General features: G+C 41.7%; 1 protein-coding gene across 2 annotated transcripts in view; it reads left to right on the top strand.

Annotated features, from left to right (window-relative positions):
- Positions 1 to 16667, top strand: part of golim4a (golgi integral membrane protein 4a) — a 47178-nt gene extending 30511 nt beyond the window's left edge. Inside the window, exons 10-16 of one of the 2 annotated variants that reach the window (XM_020937670.2) lie at positions 2575 to 2861; positions 4185 to 4261; positions 4378 to 4451; positions 4677 to 4880; positions 4958 to 5026; positions 5919 to 6011; positions 15888 to 16667. In XM_020937670.2, the coding sequence (XP_020793329.2) occupies positions 2575 to 2861; positions 4185 to 4261; positions 4378 to 4451; positions 4677 to 4880; positions 4958 to 5026; positions 5919 to 6011; positions 15888 to 16028 (945 nt within the window). In that variant the 3' untranslated portion in view covers positions 16029 to 16667. Of the gene's footprint in view, positions 1 to 2574; positions 2862 to 4184; positions 4262 to 4377; positions 4452 to 4676; positions 4881 to 4957; positions 5027 to 5915; positions 6012 to 15887 lie in introns of both variants that reach the window. The other variant, XM_020937669.2, reaches the window with a different exon arrangement.
- The last annotated feature ends 6490 nt before the right edge of the window (positions 16668 to 23157 follow it).

Raw genomic sequence — 23157 nt, 5'->3', positions numbered from 1 at the left:
CCCAGCAGAGGCAAGTGGCTCCTCTCATTGACCCAGAGCTGTTCAGGGACTCACCTGGTTACACTGACCTGGTTCAGCACAACATCCGGCTGAAGAAAGAGGCTCCTCCACGTCAAAAGAGCTACAGGATTCCTGAGCGGTTGGTGCAATCTTTGAAAAAGGAAATTAAATTGATGATAGACCTGGGCATTATTGAGGTTTCGAACAGTGAGTGGTGCAGTCCAGTGGTTCTTGTGCCCAAGAAGGATGGCTCACTGAGATTTTGCATAGACTTTCGGTACCTGAATGCCATTTCATTGTGTGACCCTTACCCAATGCCTAGGATTGACGAGCTGGTTGAGCGAGTGGGGCAGGCCAAGTACATCACCACCCTAGACCTGAGCAAAGGATACTGGCAAGTGGCACTGGCTCCAGAGGTCCGTGAGCTGACAGCTTTTAAAACTCCTTTTGGTATGTACCAATTTCGAGTGATGCCATTCGGACTCCAGGGGGCGCCAGCGACCTTTCAAAGACTGGACTATGTTCTGAGAGAGGTTTCAGATTTCGCAGCTGCGTACTTGGATGACGTTGTCATCTACAGCTGAACCTGGGAGGAACACATGGCTCATCTTAAACAAGTTCTGCAGTGCATAAAGTCTGCTGGCCTAACCATCAACCCCCAAAAATGCTGTCTGGCTCAGAGAGAGGTGGAGTACCTGGGTTTTGTTATTGGACATGGCAAACTCAGGCCCCAGGTGGGAAAAATGGAGGCCATTCATTCTTTCCCCATTCCAGCCACCAAGAAAAAAGTGAAGAGCTTCCTTGGGCTCATTGGCTGGTACAGGAAATTTATTCCCCACTTCGCAGACCGCTCAGCTGTGCTTAATGACCTCACCAAAATGTCGGCACCACGGAAGGTGAAATGGACTGACCAGTGTGTGATTGCGCCTTCAAGGATCTAAAGGAGGCCCTGAACAATCACACAGTTCTACAGAACCCGGACTTCAATAGACCTTTCATTCTACAAACCGATGCATCTGGAGTGGGACTAGGTGGAGTTTTGCTGCAGGAGGTGGACGGAGAGAGGAGGCCAGTTTTGTTTTTGAGCAGGAAACTACTGGACAGAGAAACCAGGTATTCAACGGTGGAAAAAGAATGCTTGGCCATGAAGTGGGCAATCGAGTCACTGAGGTACTACCTGTTGGGGCGCCATTTCAGCCTGGAAACTGACCATCGCGCTCTTCAGTGGCTCCATAAAATGAAGGACGCTAATACAAGGATTGCGGGTTGGTACCTGGCCCTCCAACCATTTAACTTTACTGTCCATTACAAGCCTGGAAAATCTAATGTTGTAGCTGATTCCCTGTCTAGAGTGTATGAAGAAGAGGTACTGGACCCTTAAAAGAGGGGGGAGGAAATGTAATGTAGCCAGTCCATTACTTGGGCCTAGGGCTAGTTAAAAGGTAAAATGAGGAACTGAAACAAAGTTTAAGAAATGTTTATTGAAAATGTATGTGCAGATTGAAGTTACCTGTAAAAGAAAAGGGAAAAAGTAAAAGTGCATTTAAATTGAAGTAATTGTACTTACCCTCTGGTGTGGTTTGCCTCAGGTGCTCCGGCCAAAAGAGTCCCCGGGGAGCCAGAGCACCTTAAGAAGGTTCCGGGGCAATTGTTGTTTGGAGGAGGGGAGCACAATTTTTTAACTGGTTCTATTTAGTATTTTAGGGCATTGAACACTGCTAATTTAAATAAAGATATATACATTTTTGTAATTAATGTAATTGGATGTTGTTTGGGCACTGTTTTGATAGTTGTTTTTAGATATTAAATGTACAAATTATTGGTGCTTACCTGATCGTTAAAGTGGGCTCACCCAATTAGTACAGGGCCTTTAAAAGAAGCCAGCCTCACCTTGTTCAGGGAGAGGTGCTGTGTGAGCGCAGGTAACTGCTATGCCTGTTTTTAACCTTTTTGGAATTTTTGTAAATAGTTTTTGTTTTGTCTTTAATAAATGCACTGGGATCTGCACTGTAAACTGGCTCAACTTGACTCTGTTCCTCCTAAAACCGCTAAGGTTGCCACCAGGCTATTACACACATCTTTTGGACTGAAAAATGACACCACTTTCTGCTATTGAGAAAAGTAATTTCACTTCTGTTAATTTATATTGATAGAAAAGATATTGAATTGTAATTCCAGATAACCATTCTAAACAATCATATGACAAAACATATTAAAAGCATTGAAGCCCGTAAAAGTAAAGAGGAAAGATTCAGACTGTAGTTTGGATGCCTTCAGTATACTAGTATATAAAATCTCCAAGTAAGGCACAGTTAGCCCCCAGCCCGGAGACTGTGACTGCCTCTGATCTCCTCAAAAACACGGATCATGCCAGTTTTTGCTTAAGTGCATGGGCCCAATAATTACAGACTTAATCAACATACTGTAAATTAACCAGGTCAGTAAATCTGCAATCTTATCTAATTCCACCATGATATTCTGATTTATCCTCCAGCTCAATTTTAAATTGCAAGTGTTCTAGTTGCAGTTGTGATATCATTTGAACACAGCCTCTTCTTTTGTCTGTACCACCAGGAGTCTCAATCAGACCTTCACAAGGACGCCCAGCCTCTGCCCGGTGCCCAGGCCCCGGTGGAGCATGTCAAGTCTGCCTACGAACAGCAGCAGGAGCAGCAGCGTCTGGAGGCTCAGCGGGCCGAGCAGCACAGACAGATTCAGCTGAAACAGGAGCAAATGCTGGCGGAGCAAGGGCGCGTGATGAGGGAGAGGGAGCAGAGGCTGAGAGACGAGCAGGAGAGAGAGAATCAACAGCACCGCGAGGCAGATCGAAGAGAGCAGATACTCAGAGAGGAGCAGCACAGGTCAATACTAACATCAGTCACACGAATGGAAAATAATGTCACTGGAACTAGAGAGAGTATTTCTGTATTTCAGTGAATGAATCAGAGTTCATTCATAGAGCACATTGCAACACCACAGGGAAGATCAAATTGCTTTATTACAAGAAAGTGAGAGCATTACAAAACACAATAAAAGACAAATATAAATACTCATGTGAAGTAATGATAGCTCTTAAAACCTTGTGTCATAGTATTTATGTACCCATGTTAATATTTTTCACTTGAAATTGCCAAAAAAGAGTTACTGTTATTGTCACATTTAGTATAATGATCTTCCACCCAGCGTTTGTAAATGAAATATGCTCTATCAGTGTCCATAGTGCAGGTGTCTCCCACCTTTATCCTCCAGTGAGCTACCTTTATAAAACAAAAATGCCAGAGTGCTTTAGGGGCTGCAAGAAATTGAGATTATTATAAGAAAGAGAGCGAGTCTTTGGGAACAGTTAGATGCCTACAAAACATAAACCAGTGTCCATTTATTAGTGCACAAAGTTGGGCTTCAAAATTATACATTTACAATGGTAATCGGCATGTAATTAATCAAATTGTTGTTATTCAGTACAATGGTATAATTCCGAAATCCCTTGGCGAGCTACTTGGAAGGGGGTGGAAAAGTACAGGTTGCTCTCGAGCTACAGATTGGAGACTCCTGCCATAGTGTTTCTGTGTTGTTATTATGTTTATTTATATATACTTTTTGCTTTTTAAATGGTCTCTTATAATGTTGTTTCCTCATCACAAACATAGCTGGAGTTGTGTTTTATTTCATATTTAGAGATCTTGTCTCAAAACAGAAAATACTCTGTTCCACTTTGAGTTGTCATGTGGTAATACAGGAAGTGCTCCACTGTGTTTTTAAACTCCACACACCTTCAACTAGAATAATTTGGATGATTTCTGACCTGGAATTGCCAATCTCTACTGAACAAAAGGTAAACGGTTGCTGTAAACTTGAAAACAATCACTACATGACATCACAAGGTGGAATAGAGCATTTTGAGCTTTGAATGAAACAAAACACAACTCCAAGTATAATATCATTTTGTGTAATATAGGACCTTAAAGACTGAATTTATTCTATTTATTGACACTGATTGGAAGTACACTTTTTTATGCACTCTATTGTATAAAAGCTGCTTTGCAATGTGAATTTCTCCCCGTGAGATCTATGTGATAGTGAATATATTATATTAACAGTACAGTTTTAGGCTGCTATCTGAAACCAGGCATGAGGAGAAGGAGAAGAATAGACTCTAACATAAGCTTTGTCTGCGGTTTCAACAGGAAAAAGTCTGAGTATGAAAATCTGGACAATGACATAGTGCAGGGTGAAGTGGAGCATCGCAACAATGACGAAGAAGGTAAGAAACATAACAAGTGGGTTTGAAATATGCTAAAGAGTTATGCAAATGTGAATAAATTGTTTACACAGCTGCAAATCAAATATAATAAGCTCTTCTCAATGTATGTTTTCCAGAAGATGTCCATATGCTGCATGAAGATGAGGAGGGGCAAGAAAATGAAGACCACAGAGTCCCTTCACATCAACAGGTTTGGATATTTACTTTACTTTTCTTTCTTGCTCACAGTTAAGAGGCTTTTATTACTATTTACAGCAATAAAAACACCTTAAAGTAATTGAATAAATGCAAATAGGTAGGTTAATGCCAAGATGTGGAATTTTCTAAGCATTATAATAACGTATCGATAGAGAATCTGCACCAGAAAACGTGAACAGGTTTTGAGTTTGATGCATTACATTGTCGTGTCCTCCAGGTGGCAGTAGACGTGGAGCCCGACCCTGAAGATGACCCCAATAACCAGGGCGAGGATGAGTTTGAGGAGGCGGAGGATGAGAGGGTGCAGCACAGAGAGCCAGAGGAGGGGGTGGAGGAGGACGAGGAGGAGCCCGCCGCCCGATCCCAGCACAGAGACACTCACCCCGGGCACGAGCAGCCTGTGGTGGAGGAGGAGCTGGTGGTAAGTGACAGACGTGAGGGTAAAGAGAAAGTTGGATAAGACTGAAGTGTAATGTGTGTTTGTGTGTTTGTGTTTAGATGGCAGGAAACCCAGATCAACAAGAAGACACACTAGACGATCAGTATCAAGAGGAAGGAGAGGATGAGGTATACACGGAGTTTCAAAATCACTTTCTCTTTTTATATGTGGTCAAAATATAGGACTGCGTCACATGAATCATGACTAGTCACACATTAAAACAATCATTTATTATTGCTGAATCAAAAAACATAAGAAAAAAATAAACAAGTTACACTTACAATTTATAAGATTTCAGTCAGTATATTTTTACCTGTATCTGGTTAGTAAATAAAACTGTATGATGAAGTTCATAAAACGTCCAGATGAGAAAGAAAAAAAGTGTTTCTGCTAACTAAAAGCTGTTTGGTTAACAGTAAAACATCAGCTTTCAAACTGAGTTGATCCAGCAGCTATAGTCTTGACAGTTTTGGATATAAATAATTGGCTTGTCAACTAAATTGAAAAAAATAAAAATTAAAAGTCAAACAGATTAAAGGTGTAACTTTTCTGGTGGAGGGTCCATCAAATGCTTTTCTCAATGGAGATGTAATTGCTTTGTCTGAAATATTTCACAGTATGGCATTAAACATTTCTATCATCGTGGAGACCGAACCAGACTAAGTTACAGGTCAGATCTGTGGAGAGGCAACCCCTCTCACAGTCAAAATGCCTGTTTTTCTAGGTGTTTTTGAGCTGTAAATGTAAGATTGTGCTGTTTCATAACATTCCAGGCAGAGCAATGACATATTCATGGAAACAAGCAGGTGACAGACCCTTAACTGAAAAATTACACAGTGTATCTTTAAGTATTATTTTACATAACCTTAAAAAAGTCTAAATCATAACTTATTTTGTATCATCTTTATTTTTGTAGCATCTTAATAAAGTTTGATATTTATAGACTATAAAACACTTTTTCTACATGCAGCATTAGTATTACATTTTTCAGTAGTGATATTATGAATATTTGTCCAGCAGGGGCAGGAGGAGCTGGCCGATGGTGGAGCAAAGCGAGAAGAAGAGCCAGAGGAGGAAGGCGAAGACACATATAATGAGGACAACATAGAACAGGTTTGTAACTCGCTGTCTACTTCTCTAAAGCTCAAAATGCTCTGTTCCATCTTGTGATGTCATGTCACCATAGTTTTCAAGCTAACAGCTACCTGAGTATCCCAGGGCTAAAATTATCCAAATGATTCTAGCGAAGGTGTATGAAGTAGAGCCCTCCGTGGGAGTCGACGCAAAACTTTGCGGCGCGAGACACATTCTTAAAGCTCATTACGGCCGCGGGCAGAAGTGGGACTTCACAGTGCAGGAGTGGGCAGGTGGGATGATAAACTGCAGTACCGCAAACTAAATATAAGAGTAAAGTAAAATATACAAATGACTAATGCATGCCTCTCTTACATAATTTGTGCTAGATATTTTATTTAGCATTTATTTGACATTTTAAGCAGCCTAAATTTGTGGATGTGGTCTAATCTTGTGCACATTTTAGATAATTCCTTTCCACTTCTCCGTGTTTGATAGAGCTTAAGAAAGCGAATGTCCTCAATTTGTGGGATTTGCGGGTGGGAGTGGGACAAAATATCGCCGATGCGGTCGGAAGCGGGACTGAAAATTGTAATTCTTTGCGGGCGCGGGCGGGAGCGGGACTGAAAACTCTGTCCGGCAAAGACCTCTAGTACGAAGTTTAAAAACACAATGGAGCACTTCCTGTATTACCACATGACATGACAAGGTGGAACAGGGTGTTTTCTGTTTGAAAGAAGAACCCAGTCTAAATATTCAGAGTTTGTGTTTAAATTTGTGTGAATGAAATGAAACACTACTGTGGATGTGTTTTATAGATCAGAAAATAGCTTAATAGTGCACTATGTAAAGTTTTGGTTGGGTGTCCGTTACCTGCTTGTTTCTATGGATATGTCATTGGAATGTTCCACAGTATGACATTAAACAGCTCTACCTTACATTTATTCAATTACAGGTGGTTTTATAGCTCAAAGATACCTGGAAAAAACAAGCATTGTGAGTGTGAGTGGGGGCGCCTCTCCATAGATTTTGACCTGTAACTTGGTCTGGTTTGGTCTCCTTGAAGACAGAAAGGTTTAATGCCACACTGTGAAACATTCCAGACAAAGCAATAACATCTCCGTGAGGAAAAACATTCGACGGACCCTGCACCCTTAAGTAACCGTGTGTTATCATCAAACATCCTGGCTGCATCTGATTTAATAGCTTGACAACACTATAGCGGGTAGAGGAGCTTGTGCGTTCATATTACATGTTGTTATTATGTTCCATTTCACACCGTACTCATCACCTAATCAGTGTGAGTAACCTGAGCTCCACAGATCTTCTTCTTCTATCATCCACTTTCATTCATGACCTGAAACCTTACCTCTGTGAAGTTTACTGCGGCTTAGACAGCAATAAGCTCAAGGCCATTGCAGTAGCGGCCTATATACAGTATGACACACTGCACAATATGAGACTCACTGATTTTTAATGGTGCACCTGCTTGTCCCTACTCGCTGTTATTGCTACTGTTATTGCTATTCCAGTATGGTATTAAACATATCTATCTTGCATTTATTCAATTACAGGTGTTTTAAAGGTCTTATGTTACACTAAATGGATTCTTGTGAGCTTTAAGCCACGTTAGAATGTTGTTATCTCGTCAAAACATTTTCATAGTTGTGTTTTGTTTCATTCACACATGTTTGAGTAATTCTGTTTTATTAGTCTGTCTTGTTCTGTTCCACCTTGTGCTGTCATGATCTGGTGGTTTTCAAGCTACCTTTTACCTTTAGTTAGTTAGTTTTACTAGAGATAGGCAGTTAAAGGCCTTAAATGATCCAAATGATTCTAGTGAAGGAGTATGCAGTTTAAAAACACAATACAGCACTTCCTGTATTGCCACATGACATCACAAGGTGGAAGAGAGAGTGTTTGAGAGAAGAACTCAGCCTAAATATGCAGGATTTGTGTGTTAAACATGTGTGTGAATGAAACAAAACACAACTCCTGGTATGTTTGTGATGAAGAAACAGCATTATAACATAGATCAGAAAATAGCGTGATACGTACTTTAAATTGCATGGAGATAAGGTCAATGTCATACTGTGGAACATTCCAGGCAAACCAATACCTATCATCCATGGTGGCAAGCAGGTGGTGTGGGGGTAGAAATGTAAAAATGCACTGCAAAGTGAATAGTGTGTTTTCACTATTCTACTATCTGTACTGTTACTACTATTTACTGCTATACTAGTATTATAGTAAACCAACAGCACATGGAGTCTAAAAAAAATGACGATCATGGAGTGCTGCAGTGGATCACAATTTACACATACAGGTGCTCATCAGTAGCCAGGCTGGCGCACCCTAGTGTCTCCACTCAATTTAATTTCTCTCCAGTGACTAGGTCAGGAATCAGAATACACTAGACAGTTTGCAAGAACCCTGGAAGTGCGAGTTCAGGCACCAGCCAATCAGCAAAGAGCCATATATTCTGTCTTGGTAGCGATTCCTGAGATCGAGCATTTAAAGCTGGGACAAAGAGAATGTTTGGTGAATTTTATCAAGGGGAAAGACGTTATTCCCCTTCTTTCTATGGGATTTGGGAAAAGCTTAATATACCAGTTATCCCTGTTAGCGACGCATTACATATGTCACGATCAAATAGCAGCGATTGGCTAAACAAAAAAAGTACCCGCCTACCGTCGCGCGAACAAATCCTAATGTCAGACGGTTTCCATGAAGTGAAACCGGCTGATGAATCAGGCTAGGTAATGTGGGGGTATGTAACAAACAGGCTGGTTTGTTACCCCAGAACCACACTTAGCACCTTCACCTTCACAAAGCACTTTAAAACTGCACTTTCCTAGCACACAGCACTTTTAACATATTGCACATCAAAATAAATTGCACACAATTGGTTTAAAAAAATATTTATTGGCTTTCCTTAACCATTTTTTATTCCTGAGGCACAGCACTTTAATTGGAAGTTGCTTGTCCCTGGAGGAAAAGGGAGACAATAATAAATTACATTTAAATTGACTTTGTGCAATAAATATGGTGCAATATCTGTTTTAGAATGTTTTAAGTGTTGATGTGTTTAGTGTATTTATTGTGTTTTAATGAATGGTGGATCTGCTTTTACTTACCTCCCCTTTTTATCTTCTGTCCAGGTGTGAAAAGAGTCCCCCGGAAACGAGCTCCTCTTTTATGGTTCCGGGCTGGACCCGTGTAACATTTTGTACAGGGGTTTTAGGTTAAGGTATTTTATTGGTTTATGGGTTTTTAACATTTAATTGGTGTAATGGTTTTAGGGTTTTATGTATATAGTTGGTGGTTTTAATAGTTATCTGGGTTTTGGGTTGTTTATGGAGGTTTAGGTTTTTAATTTTACGCTAATGATAATTTTAACCATCCCTGTTTTAGCATAGTGGTTTTATCCAATCAGTAGGACCAGCATAAAAGGCGCCTTCAAGATCAGTCTGTGTTCTGCTGCTGGAGAGGAAACTGCTGCCTGCCTCCGTTTTGCACCCTGCACTTTTTGCACTTGCACTTTTGTAATCATTGAAAAAACAAAAGTAAACTGTGGACCACAAGTACCGGTCTGTGTCTGGATTTGTTTTTTACCTTGCTCACTGAACCCCAAGCCGCTCACGGTCAACCTACGTTACATTTGGTGTCAGGAGTGGTCCTATGCCGCAGTGAGAAGGTACGATGAATACCAGACAAGGTGGAAGAAAAATGCCTGAAGCCGATGAGGAACCTGGACGACAATGGCTGACCACCAGGGGCAAAGGCAAGTGGTGTGGAAGAGAAAATGGAGGAAGTTGGCTGGGATGATGAAGTACTAATTGATGCCAGACCATAAGAGACAAAACTGTCAACACGGAGCGGATCCAACAGGAGCAGCGCTGGCAAACCATGGAGATTCAGGTCCAGCGACTCCAGCAGCAGCTAATAAGGATGCAGCCAGAGCGATCTGCGCATCCACAGCGGGTTTCAAGGCCCGTTAAGTCACGCTAGAAATGCCAACAGAGAGGCGTACGAGGATGAAGAAGAGGAGGCCGCGTTTACCCTCACAGGCCATACCGGAGCCAAAGCTTCTTCCCCTGGCTCCTGACGATGACATTGAACATTTCCTGACCACGTTTGAAAGGATGGCTCAGGTTTGCGATGGCCAGAAGAAGAGTGGGCTGTTCGCCTGGTACCTCTGTTGACAGGCAAAGCCCGAAGTGCCTATGTTGCTATGGACATGAAAGACACAGAGGACTATGACAAGGTGAAGGAGGCCATCTTGTCCAAATATGAAATTACATCAGAGACCTACCGCCGTCGCTTCAGATCCCTGAAGATCGAGCCCGGTGAGACGCCACGGGAGCTGTATGTCCGCCTGAAGGAGCTGTTTCATGAGATGGATTCAGCCTGGAAAAATAACAATCCAACAAGTGTGTGAAAAGCTGATTCTGGAACAGTTTCTTGCGGATGGTCAGTCCCGAGCTGGAGATCTGGATTAAGGAGCACGACCTGCACCGCAGAGGAAGCTGCCGTCTGGCTGAGGTCTTTACATCTGCTCGGAAAGGGACCAGAACCAGCTACTTCGGCCGAGAACCTCACCAGCCATGCCAAGTAAGTCCTTTGGGGGTGATGGGTGTGGTCCAACCCAGGGTAGAAGTAGCAACAGTAGGCCAGCTCCACCTATCCACCAGTCTCGCACGGTGAGAAAGCCCGCTAGACCACCACAGGAAGTCAGGTGCTACAACTGTAACGAACTTGGTCAACTCAGTACTTTTGCCAGCGTTAAAACCAAGCAGTCCCTACTTTGTTCTGTACCTAGGCCGGCAAGCGTACAGACAGGGCAGAGAATAGGCACAACCCCAGTGCTTGTAAATGGCCACCGGGCGGAGGCATTGTTTAGACTCTGGATGTTTTCAGACAGTTGTTATGTCCTCCTTAGTTCCACCTGAGCGGCAGTCAGTTGAGCAAACTCCACTGGTGTGTATTCATGGAGATGAGCACAGTTACCCTACAGCAGAAGTCTATCTGACAGTTGGGGTTACCTGGTTACCGTCGCATTAGCCAAAAACTTACCTTTTACAGTCGTCCTTGGTAATGATATTCCCACTCTTCCTGATCTGATTATCCAGGCAGATAGTGGGTGCTCAGAGTCTGTTTTAGAACCCCCTGCACAGTGTACTCCGGAACCTGGCAAACCCTGTAATGTCCTCACCAGGGCACAGATAGCTAGGGGTGTTTTTGAGGAGCTGCCTTTTTGTGACGAGGAACTAGAAGCACATCCTGTCAAAGCCAAAAGCCTAAGGCCCAAAGAGAAGGGACAAGTTTGTTGGCTCTCAGAAAGGGAAAGAGGAGCTTCCTAAACCCCTTAGTCCTTTGGACGTCAGCATCCCCTCAGACATAGGGCACTGCAGAGAGAGGACTCTAACACTTAAACCCTGGTTTGACAAAGTCAAAGAGCAGGAGGGTGTCAAACAGGCAAAGGTAGCTGCTTAGATGAAGTAGCTATATTGTGAAAAATGGCATTCTTTACCAGATCAAGGACAAAATGAGGCACTAGTATTACCTGAAAAGTTGAGAGTGCAGGTAATGGAGCTGGGCCATGCAGTCCCATGGGCAGGCCACATGGCTTTTCAAAAGACCCTCAGACGGATTGGCAGCCGGTTTGCTTTGGCCGGGAATGTTTTCACAGGTCTCCAAATTTTGTAGTTCCTGTCAAATTTGCCAGTTACTTCAAGCAAGGGAGTAGCTCGGGCCCAGCTTCAGCCTCTGCAATTATTGGGACTCCATTTGAGAGAATGGGGATGGACATTGTAGGCCCCTGAGAAGAGCTCAGCAGGCAACCGTTACATTTTGGTCATTTCAGACTATGCCACACGTTACCCTGAAGCCTTCACTCAGATATTAAGGCTAAACAGATTGCTAAACTGTCTCTTGCGCTCTTCTCAAGGGTTGGGGTAGCAAAAGAAATACTTACTGACTGTGGTACCAATTTCCTTTCAAAGCTCTCCAGCAGGTCTACAGTTGCTAGGGGTGAAGGGAATTAGGACCACACCGTATCACCCCAAACGGACGGTTTGGTGGAGAGATACAATAAGACTCTGAAAACGATGCTGCGCAAGTTGTTTCTCTTCTACAGGCAAGGACTGGGACCAGTGGCTTCCGTACCTGCTCTTTGCATACGTGAGGTCCCACAAGCATCGACAGGCTTCTCACCTTTCGAGCTCTTGTATGGACGCCAGGTGAGGGGACCCCTGGACCTGCTCAAGGACCACTGGGAGCGCCGGGAGCCAGAAGGAGACAATGTAGTGGCCTACGTACTCAAAATGAGGGAGAGGCTTGAGGCAATGGCAGCACTGGCACAGGAAAACCTCAAAGCGGCACAAACTACACAGAAAACCTGGTATGACCAGAAGGCCAAGGACCGGACCTTTACACCAGGCCAAAAGGTACTTTTGCTTTTACCAACTAGTGAAAACAAACTACTGGCTAAGTTGGCATGGACCATATGAAATAACTAAAAAGTTGGAGATGTCACATATGAACTGTTTATGCCTGAGAGACTTAAAAAGCACCAAGTTTTTTCATGTTAATTTGCTGAAAGAGTTTATTTGTCCGCCAAGAACCTTCTCAGCAGCTTTTGGTGCGTGCCGTGAAGGATGAGGAAGTGACGGAAAAGTTTTTCCCATCCCTGCTTGCAGAGCCAGCTGCCATTGACCTGTCTCACCTCTCTCCCTCTCAGCAGACGAGTTAAGGCCGCTTCTTAACCCGGATCTTTTCCAGGAGACCCCCGTTTTACCTCACTGGTTCAACATCAGATCCGCCTCAAAAAGGATGCTCCAAAGAGACAAAGGAGCTACCGAATCCCAGAGCGGTTGGTGCCAGTGTTGAAAAAAGAAATTGAACTTATGTTAGAACTGGGAATCATGAAATGTCAGACAGTGAATGGTGTAGCCCTGTTTACTTGCAAAAAAGGATGGTTCTTTGCGTTTTTGTATTGATTTTAGGTACCTGAACGCAATCTCCAACTTTGACCCCTACCCGATGCCCCGCATCGATGAACTTCTGGAGCGTGTGGGGAGTGCAGCCTATATCACCACGCTGGATCTATCCCGGGCTATTGGCAGTTTGGCACTAGCATCAGAGGCGAGGAGCTGACAGCCTTTAAAACTCCCTTTGGACTGTACCAGTTCAGGGTGATGCCCTTTGGCTTGCAGGGGGCGCCAGCCACATTTCAGAGGCTGATGGACCATCTACTCCGTGATGTGTCTGAGTTTTCTGCAGCCTACCTGGATGACGTGGTGGTTTTACAGTCAGTCCTGGGAAGAGCATCTCCACCACCTCCAGGAGGTCCTGCAGAGGATTCAGACTGCTGGACTGACTGTGAACCCAAAAAAGTGTGCAGTGGCCCATAATGAAGTCGAGTACCTGGGGTACACTATTGGCTATGGCAAAATTAAGCCTCAAGTTCAAAAAAATGGAGGCTATCCAATCCTTCCCTGTGCCCACAACAAAAAGGAAGGTCAGGGGGTTCCTCGGCCTGGTGGGATGGTACAGGAAATTCATCCCTCAGTTTGCCGAGAGATCCACTGTCCTGAGTGACTTAACAAAAAACTCTGCCCCAAACAAAGTTCGCTGGACGGAGGCGTGCAACAGAGCCTTCATTGACCTGAAGGAGGCTATTTGCACCCGACCAGTCCTGCAAAGCCCTGATTTTGACCAGCCTTTCATCCTGCAAACAGATGCTTCTGGGGTGGGACTGGGAGCGGTCCTCCTCCAGGAGAAGGATGGAGAACGAAGGCCAGTGGTATTTCTGAGTCGTCGGCTGCTGGACCGGGAGACTCGATACTCGGCTGTAGAGAAGGAGTGTCTGGCGATGAAGTGGGCCATCGACTCTCTGCGATACTACCTGCTTGGGAGACACTTCGTGCTGGAGACAGATCACAGAGCACTGCAGTGGCTGGATCGCATGAGAGAGGCGAACACTCGGATCGCAGGATGGTACCTTTGCGCTACAGCCCTACAACTTCACCGTCCACTACAAACCAGGGAAGACCAACATCGTGGCTGATTGCCTATCAAGACTGGAAGAAGAGTAGCTTCGCTTTTCTGAGAGGAGGGGGGAAATGTAACAAACAGGCTGGTTTGTTACCCTAGAACCACACTTAGCACCTTCACCCTTCACTAAAGCACTTTAAAACACTGCACTTTCCTAGCACACAGCACTTTTAACATATTTGCACATCACAAAATAAATTGCACACAATTGGTTTAAAAAAAATATTTATTGGCTTTCCTTTAACCATTTTTTATTCCTGAGGCACAGCACTTTAATTGGAAGTTGCTTGTCCCTGGAGGAAAAGGGAGACAATAATAAATTACATTTTAAATTGACTTTGTGCAATAAATATGGTGCAATATCTGTTTTAGAATGTTTTAAGTGTTGATGTGTTTAGTGTATTTTATTGTGTTTTAATGAATGGTGGATCTGCTTTTACTTACCTCCCTTTTTATCTTCTGTCCAGGTGTGAAAAGAGTCCCCCGGAAACGAGCTCCCTCTTTTATGGTTCCGGGCTGGACCACGTGTAACATTTTGTACAGGGGTTTTAGGTTAGGTATTTTATTGGTTTATGGGTTTTAACATTTTAATTGGTGTAATGGTTTTAGGGTTTTATGTATATAGTTTGGTGGTTTTAATAGTTATCTGGGTTTTGGGTTGTTTTATGGAGGTTTAGGTTTTTAATTTTACGCTAATGATAATTTTAACCATCCCTGTTTTAGCATAGTGGTTTTATCCAATCAGTAGGACCAGCATAAAAGGCGCCTTCAAGATCAGTCTGTGTTCTGCTGCTGGAGAGGAAACTGCTGCCTGCCTCCGTTTTGCACCCTGCACTTTTTGCACTTGCACTTTTGTAATCATTGAAAAAACAAAAGTAAACTGTGGACCACAAGTACCGGTCTGTGTCTGGATTTGTTTTTACCTTGCTCACTGAACCCCAAGCCGCTCACGGTCAACCTACGTTACAGGGTAGAAATGTAAAAATCTACTCAAATGATGTCAGTTCAAAGTGAATACTGTGTTTTCATTATTCTACTATATACTCCTATACTAGTACTATAATAAGCCAACAGCACATGGACTCTAAAAAAATGATGATATTGGAGTGCTGCACTGGATCAAAACGTACGCATACAGGTGCTCATCAGACCAGAGGGCTTGAATTCTTGTTGAGTAGAAAGAGGATGTTAGAGGCACTCTGATTTGCGGTGTATTTATTCATCAGTATTACATTTGTTTATTAATAAATACACCGCAACTCAGAGTGTCTCTAACATCCTCTTTCATCAGCTCATGAACTCTGTTGAGCTTAAGGCTGTGTACCACAAGTGGCACCTGTGCTATAGTTTGAGAAGCACTGCTCTAATGTAATCTGTTTTTAGCTCATACTTTTTGTTAGCTGAAATTCTTGATTATTGTGGACATGAATTAGTCTTTGTGGACCCAGTTCCTATGTAAATGTAATCAGGTTCAACATTTGTGCTTTTTCTTATCTGTTCTGTTCTTATCTGTTTTTTCATTTTGATTTTGGAGACAAATAATGAAGAAAACTATTGTTTATTCATTTTCTTATTTTTGGTTTTATATTGAAAAACAAATGAACGAATTATACACAGATTTACAGTGCTCCAGTGCAAAATGGTTTGTTCCATCAACAATTAGTTAAATTCATCTATCACTCTTGGCTAAGCTCACAATACATATTAAATATATAAAAACACAAGATTTTTCCTAGACAAATGTACTAAAATTCATAGATAAATAGATTACAATTTATTCATAAGTACGATATATTTTCTGTTTATTTTAATACCCATTGAGAGCACATGCAAATCTCAAATCTTTGTCTTTTTTAGGATGAGGAGAAAAACCAAGAGGAACCCAGAAAGGAGCACGGCCACCCGAACAACGAGGAGGAGAACTACGAGGAGGAGGAAGAGGAGGTAGAAGAGGACAACGCTGGACGGGACAAGCCCAGACGAAGAGCTGAGATGTAGGACACTGGGAGGGCGTCTGTTGGACACGTGTGAGACAGTGGACAAGGACATCCCATTGTGCCTTTAAACGTACCACGCGCTGTCAGAGAAGCAGCCAATCACGAGAGTCACTGTGCCTTAAAGCAACACGTCTTTTCAAATCTTCAGTGAATATATTTTCTTACACTGACGAAATATTTTTAGTCATTTCAACTTTCAACGCAATTTTGGATAGAGGCCTGTCTGGATTTGAAAAGCGCACAAGCAGGCTGCGAATGTACTTTGGTTTTTTTGAGTTTTGTAAAAGAAAAAGTTAAATTATGTTATGTCCGAATGTTTGTCCGAATGTGTCAAAATGGCGGAGTCATTCCAATCAAGTCTTTGTTATTTATTTTTGATTGGTCAACACTGACAATCATAAAAAACACTAGTATTTTCTAGCCTTTTTTCTATTTCAGATTTTTGTATTCATAGTCAGAGAACACAAGGTCTAGTAGTAGCAGTTTACATGATTGCCAAACCTAAAGCAGTCTTCTGTAATTTTAGCCTACTGTACAATGTATAGTGAATATAATGCTGGTTGTTTGTACATTTCTATAGTTTATATGTTTTTTTATGTGTCTGGATGTTTGTTACTGGAACAAAATGTGGAATAAATACAAATGGTAAGAGTTATATGGAGTTAATCTATTCATCCATCCATCGGGTTTGGATTAAAGGGCCTGTACCTGGTTATTTTTCATGTATTTGAGCTAAATTTGTCTTGCCCTAGTACAGCTATTTTCTATAAGTATACAAAATAAGTCTTCTATGTACTGTCTACATCTAATTATCAGAGGTGGGGACTTGCAAGTCGTGACTTGGACTCGAGTCAGACTTGAGTCACTATTTTTAGGAATTGAGACTTGACTTGATAAAATGGAGGCCTGTGATTTGAGAAGACTTGGTGTTTCTCCTAAAACATGTTTTTAGGAAATACTTTTCTCTTTGATATGGTATCCTTAAATGTCTTACAGCAATATACAGTACAATGCAGTAAAACAGGGAACTACATAGAACATGATCCTTCCATTTCAGCGCAAACTACACGAGAAAATAACTAAATACTTATTTAGCACTTTTAAATCTGAATTCTTTCTATTCTGACCATAATGAAAAATAGAAAAAATTAAATCTCAGTTCCTTCTCTTCTGACTAATGATTCACACTAAGATCTTGACAAGACATTTAAAAAGGAAAAATTTGCATTTCTACAACTCTTATTTAAATATACCATGAGTTTTTAAGAACAAATTAGTTTAAATTTCATATAAATTGCAAAAATCTAAGCTATATTTGGTACTTTGATTTAAAGACTTGAAATGACCTGAAGCTCAAAGCAGACAACTTGGACTTGACTTGGACTTATGAGCCAGTGACTCGAGTATCGACTTGGACTCTCCTGTCTTTGACTTGGGACTTGACTCGGACTTGAGGTCAAAGACTTGAAACTTACTTGAGACTTGCGAAACAACGACTTGGTCCCACCTCTGCTAATTATACACAGGGTTCCCAAAACTATAATTCCAAACCATAAGGAGAGAGGAAAGGGTTAACATTTCATATTTAGCCGTAAAAGTCTGATCAATTCTACACATAGGTAGGTGCCGTAAAGTCAAGGAAAATTTACTTTAGGTCATGAAAAAGTCATGGAAATTTTTTTGTCAGTGAAAATGAGTGGGGACCCTGTATGAAAGTTTGTTTGATAATCAGGAAGTGCATGGTTAGCATGTTGGCAGACTCCATAAATAATTAGGGTGCTCAGAATACATAAGGCAGGTGAGGAATAGTGAGCCACTGCAAAGGTTTGAATCATGGCAGATTATTTTGACGGATTGTAAAGAATCTATCTGACAGGCAAAAAAATTAATGACGGGTGTGCCCCAGGGAAACGCTCTAGGCCCCACTCTATTTTTATTGTTCATGAATGACCTGTCCCAGTTGATCCAGGGCTCTGGCATGCACACCAGGTACATCGCAGCAGTTCTCTTTACTGATTGACAAAGTAAACGAAGATCTCTCCGACATTGTTCTGTGGGCGCAAAAATGGGGGATGAAGTTTAATTCCAGTAAAACCAAAGCAGTGATTCTTCTCCTCAATCCTCCACTTTGCAGCTGTCAATCAGATATGTCATGTGAAGTGGTGTCCCAAAGAAAACCACATAATGAAGGCATAAACATGAGGGATTCTTCAGGAGGCAGACATCAGATAAAATCAAACTTTATCAGTCTTGGTGAGGAGTTTATATGCTTTCTCCTTGCTGTTTCTCTTCAATGGGTGGGACTTCCTCACCCATTTCCTGCAGAATCAAGGAGAATAATCAAGGAGAAGGAGGCGAGGAAAAAGAAATGAGACGCAGCCAATGTTCATCTCCAAGACAGAATCTTCCAACATTTATGTTAGCCTCATGAACTGTACAAATGAGTTGGTCAGTGCACTTGGGACTATGGCTGACAGATGATATCAAAGTTTACAAGCAAGTGGAACATGCTTGCAAAAAGACAGCAACACAAATCTTCCTGCTTCAGAGACTAACAGTAAAGATCTATTTTTTGTACCTATATAAAATCACCTAGAAAAACTCCATTCATTTGTATGATTCTACAGTGTCCATATATGCAACCACTCAATGATAATGACTATTTAATGTTAAAGCTGACCTCGCTAAAGCTTTAATGTGCTGTGGATAGAAATTGCTGCACAAAGCACTGCCCTGAGCCCTCTGGCCAATGTGTCCAACTGTTAAACCCTCTCTTATCCCAACATGGAGTAAAACCTTCATCCAGCCTTGTATACAGCAATCCCACTAGTCGAGCTTTGGATCGTTCGCATTTTATATTCCTAAATACATTTTTAAATCATGTTCTGGAGATCTGGGATTGCTTTTCACTGAACTGTTTCCAAAGCTGTCTGTGGTGAATTGACAAAAAGAATATTTTGACATACGTTTTAATAGCTTACTTTTACAAATATTCTGACATCAATGCTTTCAGGCATGACAATTCTAGCCAGGCTGGCGCCACCTAGTGCTTCTTCTCAATTTCATTTCTCTCCAGCGACAAGGTCAGGAATCAGAATACACTAGATGGTTTAAAAGAACCCCAGAAGTGTGAGTTCGGGCACCAGCCAATCAGCGAAGAGACATACATTCTGTGTTGTCAACGATTCTCAAGATTGAGGATTTAAAGCCGGAACAAAGAGAATGTTTGGCGAATTTCATCAAGGGGAAAGACGTTATTGCCCTTCTTCCTACAGGATTTGGGAAAAGCTTAATATACCAGTTAGCCCTATTAGCGGTGCATTACAGACGTGACGACCAAATAGCAGCGATTGGTTAAATGAAAAAAAGTACCTGCCTACTTTCGAGCGAACGAATCCTAACACTGCAAGATTAGACTGTTTCTACAAAGTGAAACTGGCTGATGAATCAGACTACGACAATTCTTCACCAAGATGAAAAAAAATATAATTACTAGTTCAGATTTTTCACTTTTAAGTAAATAAAGTTAAAGCACCTTTAAATACCAAATGACAAAACACAACAAAAATCAAACTGACCACATATATTTGGGTTTTGACCTGAATATTCCATGCTTTTGCCAAAGTCCAAAGAATATTATTATTATCCTGAAACTTATTGGCTCCTGATGAGATGCCCCAGAAATATTGATGGATGGGTCAAATGCAGAGGACAAAAAAATGTATTCAGTTATTTTCATTACTAAACATACCTTGAAAAACATACATTCTCACTGTGAGCACGGTCACCTCTCTCAGTCACAGATCTGATTTGTAACTTGACTTCATGGTCCTACCTGCTTGTTTGCTTTGTTTAAAGGTGCACTATGTAACTTTTTGGTTGGTGTCCGTCACCTGCTTGTTTCTATGAATATCTCATTGCCTTGAATGTTCCACAGTATGACATTAAAACAGCTCTACCTTACATTATTTCAGTTACGAGTGGTTTTAGAGCTCAAAAAATGTGTAGGAAAACAGGTATTCTGACTGTGAGCGGGGTCGCCTTTCCACTGATCTCACCTGTAAGTTGGTCTCCATGAAGATAGAAAGGTTTAATGCCATACAGTGAAACATTCCAGACAAAGTAAGTAAGTAAGTTTTTATTTATATAGCGCTTTTACAGACATATGTCACAAAGATGCTTTACAGATCATTATTCATTCACTTCATACTCACAATCACATCTCCATGGAGACGGAGAAAAGCATTTGATGGACCCTCCACCGGAAAAGTTACACAATGCACCTTCCCGACAAGACAATCACATCTCCACGGAGACTCGCTAAGTGACAACCTCCACCAGAACTTTCCATAGTGCAACTTTAAGTGAATGTACATGGGAGTGACATTTTCTTGACTTGACAGTTTCCTGATAAATATTTAAGTCGTGCTCCTCTTTTCCTCACAGAACTGCTGAGGATGCAAAACCTGCCGTCTGATCATATAAAGGGAGTTAGCAGAGTTAAAGGGCTGTACTGCTCTAGCTCCTACTGCAAACCCTCTTCTGTCAAGGACGTTTGCCTATGAAAACAAATGCATGATAAATATACTATAAATATTCATTACTCTGTGTGTATTTGTGCCTGTGAGTGTTTACAAGTTTAGTTTAGAGGCGCTGTATCGGATTTTCACATCTAAAAAAACTCCAAAAACAGAACTAATTCATTTTAAACAGTTTGCAAAGGTTCAAAGTTATTCCTCATTTACCGTATGCATTCTGAGCATCTTAATTATTCACCACGATGAGTTTATAAGCGTTTTTCACAACTCGTACAGACCAGAGTTTTGCCATGGGGGTAAAGTGATGAACAACTAGCATGCTAACTCACACTTCCTAATAATTGGACAGTAAAACGCTTTCTAATTAGATGCAAACCGTACACAGCAGACTTATTATGATCTCGAAAGTTGCTTATACAATATATCTGTACTGGCACAAGGCAAATTTATGGGAAAAACATATGCAAAAAATCTTTAAACTCTTTTGTCATTTTGCCATTTTTTTAGGACTGAAATTTTACTTCCTTACTTTAATTTCATAACTTACCTAGCAACCATCCACTCCAACTCCACTAATGTAAACAGATTTTATGATTTGACAAATAAAAAGAAAAGAAAAGAGCTTTATTTTGTTCCTAAACAATTATGTTTAAAGTGTCAGAAAATATGTTTCTTGCCTCTAAATTGTGTCAAAATTTGTCAGCAATATGGAACTCTCTAAAACAGAACTCTTTCTCTTTCTGTCTCTCTCTCTCTCCCTCTCTTTCTCTCTATCTCTCCCTTTCTTTCTTTCTCACTTCCTATCTCTCTCCCTTTTTCTCTCTCTCTCTCTGTCTCCCCCCTCTCTCCCTCTCTCTTTCTATCTCTTTCTCTCTCCCCCTTTCTCTCTCACTCCCTCTCTCTCCCTCTTTCTCTCCCTCTCACTCCCTGTCCATCTTTCTCTCTCTCTCCCTTTCTTTCTGTCCCCCTCTCTCTTCCCCCTTCTCTTCCCTCCTCTCCCCTCTCTCTCTTTCTTTCTTTCTGTCTCCCTCTCTCTCCCCCTTTCTTTCTTACTCCCTCTCTCTCTGTCTCTCTCTCTCTGTCTCCCCCCTTCTCTCCTTCTCTCTCCCTCTTTCTCTCTCTGTCCCTCTCTCTCCCCCCTTTCTCTCTCTCCCCTTCTTCTCTCTTTCCCTCTCCCTCTCACTCCCTCTCCGTCTTTCTCTATCTCTCCCTCCCCCTTTTTCTCTCTCTGTCTCCCCCTCTCTCTTTCTCTCTCCCCTCTTTCTCTCTCTGTCTCTCTCTCTCCCCTTTCTCACTCACTCCCTCTCTCTCTCAGGCCCTCTCTGTCTCCCTCTTTCTCTCTCTCTCTTTCTCCCCCGCTCCCTCTCCCTCCCTCTCTCTCTTTCTCCGTCTCTCTCCCTCTCGCCCTCTTTTTCTCTTTCTCTCTCTCTCTCACTCCTTCCCCCCTCTCTCTCTCTTTCGCTCTCTCCATCTCTCTCTCTCTCCCTTTCTCTCAGAACTTCTCCACTCCCTGTCATTTTCAACACATTTTTCTGTTTTCCTCACAAACTTCATTAGTTCCTTACTTCTTCATTAGTGTAAAACTTTCGTGTATATTTATAACAGGTTTTATCCCACCAAGTAAAGTCAAAATTAGAGCATCATCAAAACTTTGCCTAGACACTTTAATAAGCGCTGACTGGATTACAGAGGAGAACGTGAGTGTAAAGAAGCCAGATAAAGTGTGGGAGGGTGAGAGGAAAAGCCATTAGTGCTGTAATGGTTTCACAGTTTCACCTCAGCCTTAATTAATAGATTCACTCCTGCACACTTCAGTACAGTTTGTCATTACAGTCTTCTTTAAAGGTACACTGTGGAACTTTTTAAAGGTCCGTTACTTGCTTGTTTCTATGGATATGTCATTGCTCTACCGGGAATGTTCCACAGTATGACATTAAACAGCACGTTTATTTACGGAAAAATATCTATAAACAGGCATTGTGACTGTGAGCGGGGTCGCCTCTCCCAGTGATGAGGAGTAACAGATTACATGTACCAGAGTTACGTAATCAGAGTACAAATTATGAGTAACTGTATTCGGTTACAGTTACTGTTTCAATGAGTGGTAATTGGATTACAGTTACTTTGTTGAAATAAATGGATTACATGGCGGTATTTTCCTGTTTTCACATTTTGGGCTATATATTATTTTTGGTAATTCCACTCATTGCCAGACACTAAACCAGGACTAAAACCAAGTCTAAACCAGGACCAAATCAGGATTGAACCAGGACTGAACCCAGGTCTAAACCAGCAGGTCTAAAGTAGATCTAAATAAGGTCTAAACCAGAACTAAATCAGGTTTAAACCAGGACTAAACCAGGTCTAAACTAGATCTAAACCAGGGCTAAAACTAGGCCTAAACCAGATCTAAACCAGAACTAAACCAGGTCTAAACTAGATCTAAACCAGGTCTAAACCAGATCTAAAAACTAAAACAGGTCTAAACTAAACAGGTCTAAACCACTAAACCAGGTCTAAACCAGATCTAAACCAGAACTAAACCAGGTCTAAACTAGATCTAAACCAGGTCTAAACCAGATCTAAACCAGG

Source organism: Boleophthalmus pectinirostris, unplaced genomic scaffold (genome assembly GCF_026225935.1).
Source record: "Boleophthalmus pectinirostris isolate CB_2022bp ecotype Guang Dong unplaced genomic scaffold, ASM2622593v1 HiC_scaffold_9, whole genome shotgun sequence".
In the NCBI taxonomy this organism is placed as follows: domain Eukaryota; kingdom Metazoa; phylum Chordata; class Actinopteri; order Gobiiformes; family Gobiidae; genus Boleophthalmus; species Boleophthalmus pectinirostris.
Note: the sequence above shows the minus strand (reverse complement) of the source record. Positions and strands in the feature narration are given on the sequence as shown.